The sequence below is a fragment of the Balaenoptera musculus genome, chromosome 9, assembly GCF_009873245.2.
Source record: "Balaenoptera musculus isolate JJ_BM4_2016_0621 chromosome 9, mBalMus1.pri.v3, whole genome shotgun sequence".
Taxonomy (NCBI): Eukaryota; Metazoa; Chordata; class Mammalia; order Artiodactyla; family Balaenopteridae; genus Balaenoptera; species Balaenoptera musculus.
This window is the reverse complement of record NC_045793.1, coordinates 73,110,027-73,119,914: the sequence shown is the minus strand read 5'-3', so window position 1 is coordinate 73,119,914 and position 9,888 is coordinate 73,110,027. Positions and strand designations below refer to the sequence as shown.

The window sequence follows — 9,888 nt, the reverse complement described above, 5'->3', positions numbered from 1 at the left end:
AAATTATTTTTACTACATCATTAAATTGATTTACTTTATCACATTTTAAGTCTTAAAATCATTTTTGGGAAAAATTCTTTTGAGGAAAAAGCAAAATATATATGTGGGACTATGTAAAACTTTAAATGTACTGTATAAGCTTTCAATACAGAATTAATAGTGGCTTTTCCTTTTTTCTAATTTTATTTTTATTTTTGGCTGTGTTGGGTCTTCATTGCTGCGCACAGGCTTTCTCTAGTTGCAGCCAGCGGGTGCTACTCTTCGTTGCGGTGTGTGGGCTTCTCATTGCGGTGGCATCTCTTGTTGTGGAGCACGGGCTGTAGGCACGCAGGCTTCAGTAATTGCAGCATGCGGGCTCAGTAGTTGGGGCATGCGGGCCCTAGAGCGCGCAGGCTTCAGTAATTGCGGTGCATGGGCTCTAGGGTGCGTGGGCTTCAGTAGTTGTGGCATGTGGGCTCTAGAGCGCAGGCTCAGTAGTTGTGGCGCATGGGCTTAGTTGCTCCGCGGCATGTGGGATCTTCCCGGACCAGGGATTGAACCCCCAGGGATTGAACCCGTGTCCCCTGCACTGGCAGGCGGATTCTTAACCACTACACCACCAGGGAAGTCCCAAATAGTGGCTTTTCTAGATACACTAAGAACTTTAAATTGTACTTGATCTAAGGTAAATGCAATCTTTCTTCTATTTATCTCCAGGTTTTAAAAGATTTTAAAAAGGGAATTCATTCATCTCTTTCCCTGAATCTTGTTTTCTATTCTTGTGACATTTGAAAGAAGAGCAATCAGCTTTTTCCAAAGTACTTATTAGGATATGTGGGGAATTATCCATTTGTGGTCACCTGGGAGAATCACAGCAATTGATATTGATGTTAATATTGCAAAGCTGAGAAGTAATTATAATATTTGGAAGTATTTTGACCTAACTCTAAAAGTGTCAGGTAGAGGAAGAAATTCTTTAGACTTCTATTTTTATTTACAAATCACTTAAAAAAAACCTACAACATTCATTCTTATTTTTGCTTATACTCCACTTTTGCAATTGCTATCATTTCACCACTAAAACGTAAAAGAAACAAAGAACCATGAAGTAACATTTGCCATTTGACATATCTGATTAAACCAAAGGTGTTTACCATTGAAACCGACTCTGCCCACCCACTCCATCTCAAGTTTACTTTCTGTTAGACAAAATATTACTGTCTTTTCCCAGAAGGAACCCAAACCATTGTCCATTGGAAACAGTTATGTTTTAGACTGTTAAACATTGCAGGGGGTTATAAAATACAAAAATAAGTATTGGTCGTTGGAATAGATTTCAAAAGTGTTTGGAATATGTATTCCAAAGACATCTTAGAGTTCTTGGCTAGATTAAAGAAAGATGTTGAAATAGGAAAAAAAAACTGTTTTGTAACTTGTACTTAGTGTACAAACCTAGCCGCAATTACCAGATCCATTTAAAATGATAATTTAATAAAATCATAAGGTTAGCAGAGAATGAGCACACAGTCTATTCTGAAGGTTAGTCATAGTTTTAAAAAGAATGCTTTTAGTATGCCATCTTTGACATGCCATGTTTGCCATTTGCAGAGAGGACAGACTGTAGAGCTAAATAGACACAGATAGGGATTTAATCCTCTTACTATCTGTAACAATGGGCAAGTAAAGGAGTTAGTCTCTTCCTTGCTCCATGCTGTCATCTGTAAATGGGAATAATAATACATGATGTAGAAGTCATGTGATGGATAATATAATTTTGGTACAGTGCTCAGTAGAGTAATAGGCACATAGTTGGTGCTTAATCAGTGTTAGGTCTTATTATTATTTATCCTGACCAGAAGCTTACATTCAAAAAGCAACTTGCTTTTTTTTTTTTTTTTTGCCACAACATGCGGCATGCAGAACTTTCGTGACCAGGGATCGAACCCGCACCCCCTGCAGTGTAAGTGCAGAGTCTTAACCACTGGACCACCAGGAAGTCCAAAAAAAGCAACTCTGTTTTAATTTACTTTTTCTTCTTTTGTGAATTCTCACATCACCATAAAGGGAGTTTACTTGCAAGTAACCTTTTAATTTTTTGAAAGTGGAAGAGTGTCACAGTAATTTATAATTAGTAATATTTATTCAACAAATTTTGTCAAATAACTAGTATTCAGAGTCTAATGGTAGGCACCAAAGAGGTAGAAAAATAAGAACACTTTTATTTCAAATAGCTTTTATTCACACTAGGACTAGAGGAAAGTCTAATTCAGTAGAAAACACGAGACAAAAGGAGATCTTTCACACTCTTAAGGAGAATCATGACATTAACAACATCAACAATAATTTGGAACACGTCATTGAATTTTCCATTCAATATTTTCAAATACAAAAAAAGGAATCAGATAGAAGGTGAACAGTCCATGAGCATGTTCAACAATGGTATTGTTATTAGGTATTAATCCTTTATTAGATAATTATTTTTCACATCTGGGAAAACATCACTGGCAGCACAATTTTAAGAAAAGAAGTTTGGCAACACGTATTTTTCTCAGCAGCTCTGGATGAAAGATTTTGGTAAATGCTAGCCAAAAAAATTAAGGGCAAAACCACTGGTGCACAGAGGACAACAAACTGATCTTATTACAGAAACAGATATCAGACCACAATATAAAAAACATTTTAATTTTACACTAAGCCAGAAACTCCAGATTATTGGCATACACATCAACAAGCCTGGTCTAGAGTGTTTAATCGCAAGAGTGATAAATATTGGTTTTCTGCCTGCTCTGCCCACCTTACTTAAAAATATCAGTATATTTGCTTTCAAATGACACAAACTGCCGAGGCTATAATCTACAAAATGATCACTCACTTTTAACAACATGCCTGTTATACCCAATCACCACTGAAAGGACAGTTTCATAGAACCCAGCTCTGCTTACCCAGAAAGAGTTGAAGAATCTTACAATTTAGAAAGAGCATATGCAGATTTTTTATCTAAAAGCAATCTTTGCATACGTAAGGAGGTGCCATTCCTCCTCAGATTTTAGAATTCTTAATTCTTATGTTTTAAAAAATTGTTCCATTTCTACTCAATTTTAAGTTAGTAAAAGCAATAGCCAGATATTGTTGCAAGATCTCTTATCAAATGTCATAAAATGCCAACTCCAAGAAAAGGCACCACAATGAAGCCTAAAGGGCATGGCCACAATGTCCCACAACACATTTGACCCTCCTTGTTTTATTTGATGTTGCAACATTTGGCTCTAATGTACCTAAGGCCCAAACAGAAAAATAAAAGCACTTCAATTTTCTTTGAATAGTCTGGAAATATCTTGCTTCCAAATTATATTGATTTAAAAATTTCTCTTTTGTCATTTTTTTCTTATGGTTGGAATTTATGCTTGTGGGTTTGACTCATAAAACATCATCCAGAGGGCAAGAAAAGTCTGTATACAATCTTCTATGTGATAACTAGCACAAGACAATTAGGTAGTACCAAGAACGGTGGAAAACTATATTTGAGACAAAAAAAAAAAAATTTCTGTATTAATGAAACAAATGCCAGGTCCAAGACTGTAGACCAAAACACATTAACCTGATTTATCTTTTAAGATAAGAATAGCAAAAAGTCAAGTGGTTCTTGAAAGAAAGAGATAAAAAAGAAGATAAAAAGTATCTACTAGAGTGTTTATATGAAATGGCACAAAGAAAGCATACCTAGTGATGTCTCAAAATAAGTTGCCAAGGTTGCTTCAACTTAGGAAACATAAAGTAGAAATTTAAGAAAGTATTCTGATAGTTTAGATATGGCAATTTTGTATTGGCAGTTGGATAAGGGAAGGAGAGAGGGGTGGAAAGGAAATCATTGGTTAGAAAGATTGGCACTGTACGGTGAATTCACCACATATTTACTAAGTGTTCCAGTTTGAGAATTAAGATGCTTTGAGAAATTGTTTCAACCCTGTTACAACCCTATTACCCTATCATTGAGGTCAAGTCGAAGCAGCCCCAGATCAAGAGTCTAAGGTTCAACTGTCTGACCCAACTATTTCCAGGATATTAATAACTGACTCAGGTGTTGCATAAACTATTACATAAAACCTGCCAGGTGTATCATAGAAAAAACAACAAACTGCAGTTGATTTGGAGAAATCAAGTTCTACAGCCCTGTGTGAGTATACCATGTTCATCTAAAAAATTTATACTCTGGTCACATGACAATCATGCCGTGCTTCATGAAGCACTGATGGAGTAAAAGCAAGTTGGTAGGAGGCAAGGGCTATGATTTTCAATGTAAATATGACCAGGAAAGAAGCCACACATAGGCACTTACATATTTTAGTGAGGGTGTTGATGAAGATGATGTAATACTTACGATACTTCGTTCAAAAGGCAGTGAATAGTACAAAATACTGCTGGAGACCAAAATATACTTGTGTCCTTTGTGAACACAAGACATATTTGATGATGATCATGACCATGCTGATGATCAGTTTTGAAGACAACAATAAAATGCCTTCATTTCTTAGCATATATCATCTGGTTTTCATTTCTTTTGGAGGTGAAAATGCCCTCTTTATGGAATGGTTGAACAGGTGTGTTGTTTCCTACATCTTCTTTTCTTTTTTTTCCTTCTCTTTTCTCATTAAGTCAAGTGATTTCATTCCTGAAGCAGGAAGAGAATGTTAAGATAGATGCTGCTAGAAGTGACACTGTCAAACTCTTGACAGAGTGATTATTTCAAGCTCAGAATGAATCACTTTTAAGACAGAAACCTTTGGCTTGTTTGTTTGTGTGGTTATTAAGCATTTAATACTTCCACTGAGACAAACTGAGAGTAAACTTTCCAAAGATAAACAGTAAAAAATATTTAAATAAATTGTCTTAAACATAAATGCTAGGATAAAAAATAAGTATAAAAGTGCTGATTGGAGAGAAATTTTCTCCCAGGAGAACTTGCACTGATCATTTTATTTTACTTCCATATGGAATCTGTAAAGAAACCTTGTAAATCCACAAAGCTTTGAGAATGACCTTTGGAAATAGGACAGTACTGAATTGTTGGGCAAGACCAGCCCCGTAGTTTCTGAAATGTTCCTGTGAGGTGATGTCCTGCTTTTCAAATCTACCATGTTGCCAGTGAGAGGTGTGGGAGAATTTTGCAAAGGGTTATAGTCAAAACTGAAGGCAAGATTTCAGTTCCTACAATTGATAATGGAAATGCGATTTACAGCAGTTTTTCATAAGTATCTCTTTTCTCCAAAAGCTGACTTCTATCTCCACTATTGATGTTGTAAATTTGCTAAAATATTTAAAAATATTTCATCTCAAAATGTTCTCATTTACTAAGCAATGATTAAATAGCCTCTATTACCATTTGAGGTCCATTTTACTTATTATTTAATAAAACTGTCTGGTTTTCAATTCAATATACAACCCCAGATTGTACTATATAATTGAGAAAATTTTCTTACGTTTTCTTTTTGGACTTATTATCAAATCTTATTAAAGTCCTGGCATTGTTTAGTAATAGATTTCTCAAAAACCTTTATTTTTATTCCTCATATATGAGTTATTGTGAGATTGTGAGAAAGCCTATGTGATTATCCTTCAAAGCATGGATCAGAAAGAGATATATTATTGGTAATGCTTAGAGAGGAGTTTTTCTAACAGACTCTTACTGGGAACTATTGTGAGCAATAAAAATTAAATGTATAAGTGAAGAAAACTATACCAAGTGAAACTACCCTTTTAAAAAGTACTGTTCTATTTCAAAAGAAGTGTTGATATTCTCCAAAAGCCTCCATTCTGTCCCTGAGGGCTACATTACATCTTGTAACGATATAATCAAAAAGCGCTGGCATTCTGTTCTTACAACTACATTCAGCTGTGATTAATCCTCTCCATAGTTTATCTGCCTCTCTATGTATCCTAAAGACTCTAACTGCAACCAATTGGGTACCATATCACTTGGAAGGATGTGTGATTAACTCATTAATGTGTCATATTTTAAATCTAAATAACCTTGGAGATGGCCTACTGATTTAGCTTTATCAGATTGATGGCTATGCCTAAATATGTGGTAAAATAACTGCAGGAAACTTCAGTAAATTAGTATGTTTGCATTATACTGTTTCATTTTCTTATTCAAAATCTAAAAACTATCTGGGAGGACTGAGAGGAATAATAGAGATTTGTAATTACGAAGTTGATTTTAAAAAGTCACAATTATGTTTCCACTTACCGTATGTTATAGCTTTCCTTTTTAAAGGGTGGGGGTTGTCTTCTTTTTTTAAGCCTTTGGTTTCTTTAAGTAAAATCTCCTCCAGTAATTACAGCAAAAACAGCAAGAGCTAGCAAATATGATTGGCATGAATTTCTCTAAAAATGTCATGGAAAAAATTCATTACTATTGTGAATCTAGATTGACCTTACCCTTATGCAATGAAAGTAATTTTTAACTAATACTGAGTTACATTCCATTTCAGATTTCCTATTTCAAAGGGTGTCTCAAATTTCTAAGATGTTAAACCAAGTATTGAGCCATTTTTGTATATGTAATAAAAGTCTTTAAAATTAAAATGGTAATCCTAAAAAAACCAAATGCATGAAAAATATGGTCTGACTGTATAACAAAAGGGAGTTATATAATTCTACTTGAGTGAAATCTTTCATCTTTGATTTACAGGTTGGAGTCCTCTTTAACTAAAACCATATTGTCCCATATCTTTCATATCATGGCCTTCCCTAAAACCTTGTTTTAATTAAGGTTTCTTTCAGATTTTTGAATAAAAGCATGACAATCTTCACTTATGGCTTTAATATATCCTTTGAGTTAGGAAAATATATAAAAAGAAACATCAACTCTTTTGAAAGCATTGTCAGATATTAAATACTGCGAGGTATTCTACATCAATGTCTTTAGGTGTCTGAGTTATACATTGAAATAGAATTTTGGGAGGTAGGGGGATAACCTACTTATATTTAGTAAGTTGCTTTTAATCTCAGAAATAAATGTCCTGTATTTTTAGCCTTTGACACTAAGGCAACATGTGTAAAGGTTAAGTTCATGTTGTTTTTTTCACATGAAGGCACAACTTCAAGGTTAACTCAATTCAAGGTGACTTCAAATAAGCAATGCCTTCATTAACACATTTCAAAAATCTAGAAAATTCAGTAACACTGCTTAAGCCCTCAATGGTTTTACAGCTAAAAGAACGCATCAGACCAAGCAGCTGTGTTAACCTGGGAAGGAAGAAAATAAACTGAGTCCTCAAAGCTCCTGAGTAATTGGGGAGATTATGGGTAATCCTCGTCTTTTTTTATAGGAAGGAAGGATGAAAGGCAAGAAGAAAGGAAGTGATGGAAAGCAGAAAAATAAAAGTGAGAGAATAAATTCTTGATAGATTTGGAACAAATTAAGATGGCCTTTGAAAAGTTATGCACTTTTCAAAGACACTGAAAATCCTCCGTGGAACATATGCTCAGAGCTACTGTCACCAGGGCAAGGGGTGTATGAGGGAGGAAGGAGACTTCATCCTAAATCAACTGCGAATCTCCTGTGTGTGAGAACACAGAGAGGGATGTTAGGGAAACAGGGTAATTTTTCTCAAAAAATGTGATATAAAATATTGCACCATTACATAAAATGTGTGAGGTTGCTTTGGCATTGGACTTTGAGATACAGTGTGGTTTATTCCACTGAAAAAAGCCTCATCCTGGTTCCTCCATCTTGGACTCTTCCTAGCAAGAGTTGAACCATATGTTAAAACAAAGGCCAAAAACAAACAAAACAAAACAAAAAAAACCCCGTGATCTGTCGGGAATTGCTATCCCTTCATAGCTGAAAGCAAATCCTGTAAACAATTTAAGACTGTTTGACGAAAAAGTTCCCAATAAAAAACTGATCAGAATGTCAGGAATGAGATTTCTCAGGTTTTGCCCAAAATTTCGCTGGCTGTCATACCATCTGTAATTAACAGTACCTAACGCTGTACTGGATGTTTCTAGTTCATACTCTGGGCCTGGGAGTGGGTCACCCAGCATATTAAAAGCACTCTGGAAGCAGTTTCTTCCAATGGTGGTTTACTGTAACTTTAGAATCATAGCGGTTACTTTTAAGGAATCTTTAATGCCCTTTCAAGTCCATCCAAAGAACAAGTGAAGCTGCTGTTCAGAATTTTGTGCCCAGTGTTTATGTTCCATGGAATCTGTGCCACCCAGGCAGCAGACAAGACATGTCTGAGGGTGCTGGGGTGGCGGGGGGATATGCAATGATGTCACACACAGGAAATATCGGGGGTGGGGAAGGCTGGGGAGGACTTGGCGCTTCACAAGGCTGGCTCCTCTTCCATAGGCTCACCAGCAGTTCTGTAAAAATAAACAGGCAATCAGAATACAGCATACGAGTACACAATGACATTGTAGATTTTCATGCATAATCAAAGCTGATTTTTCAGCTCTCTCTGATGTTTATTTGTGTTATTCAGTTATCCATAAATAGAGTTTCTTTCCTAGGAAGTATAAACAAATGTCAAGTGGAAAAACATTTTCGATCCAAGCAATCATTGGAAATGTTCCTGTTTATATTAAAACATGTCAGAATATTTTATAACTCTAGATTCCAAAATGTACATGTTTTGTGTCTAGTACAGTCCAATAATTTATTGAAAAAATTAACTATGATATTTTATTTTAGGAGCAATTACAGTGATTTCCTATGGAACCAGTTTGCTAACGAGAGCAAAGGACCCAGCTAGCTTCTGGAGGAGACTCACCAGGGCTCTGGTTTTTTTGCTTCTGTTCTTTCATAACTGGATTGGCTGCCTGCCGGAGGCATTTCAAATCAAATTCTGAATCTGATTAGCAAATCACTGCTACAGACCCAACGTTTTTTACAAGAAACGCACTATGGTAGTGTGTAAATAGTTTTTATTCGGCGTCATCTGAGGGGTGTTCTGCTCTGGCAAAACCAAAACTAATTGCTTGAAAATTTATACTTGAGATTTAGCCTTAATTTAGTAACACTCTGAGGGTGTTTTAAGGCAAACTTTTAGAATGATTTTTAATTTAGTCAAAAGGACAAATTGCAGCAGGAATCCAAATGCATGAGGTAGCTGGATTGCTGAGGGAAGAACGCTGGGGTTTGAGATACCGGGAGAACTGAGTATGAGTCTGGGCTCTGCGATTTGCTCATGTTGCAACTGCGCATGTTGTAACTATACTTCTGTGAAGCTGTGGTTTCATGTTTAAAACCCGTGAGGTAAAAAGATGTTCCTTACAGAATTAGTGAAGGTTAAAAAAAAATGAAGGAGATAAAACGGACTTCCAAACCATACACACTATGAGGCAGTAGTTATTTAACTCTGGATTTGTCCCCTCATCATCTAACATATGTATAAAACTGTGTTGAATGGTACACAGATACAGAGTTATGCCTATGCTACCGTAAGGAAACGCAATATTGGGAAGATAGTTCTCTCTGGGTGGTGGAATAATATAGGTAGGTGGTTTAAATTTTCTTTTTCATACTGTTTTTCTACTTGCCAGTATTCTATAATGAATTACTTTTCTATTAGAACAAATTGCTATATTTAGAACACTGTTGTTAATGAAGACAAGTGAACAATTTAGCCATGTTATTTTATAGATATATAAAGAAAAAACCAAGATTTCTATGTATCTACAAATAAGGTAGCTGCCATTTTAATTTAGCAATTTTATAATAAATTTAAAACACTGAAAGATTTTATCCATGGAATAGTAATAAAAAAGATTTTAATGCATCCTCTAAAGAATGAGAAATATTAGGTATTCATTATTTAACATTACTAAAAGGAGGGAGTTCCAAATGAGTCCATGTGGAATACTTAAAAAAAAAAAAAATTCTTAGGAAGTTATAGCCTG

The 9,888-nt window shown here is 35.3% G+C and overlaps 1 protein-coding gene across 1 annotated transcript in view; it reads right to left on the bottom strand.

Moving 5' to 3' along the window:
* Window positions 1-5,565: 5,565 nt before the first annotated feature.
* The window catches only part of HDAC9 (histone deacetylase 9), a 575,085-nt gene continuing 570,762 nt past the window's right edge, over window positions 5,566-9,888 (bottom strand). Inside the window, exon 31 of the mRNA XM_036862952.1 lies at window positions 5,566-8,352. Within this exon, the coding sequence (XP_036718847.1) occupies window positions 8,341-8,352 (12 nt within the window). The 3' untranslated portion in view covers window positions 5,566-8,340. The remainder of the gene's footprint in view (window positions 8,353-9,888) is intronic.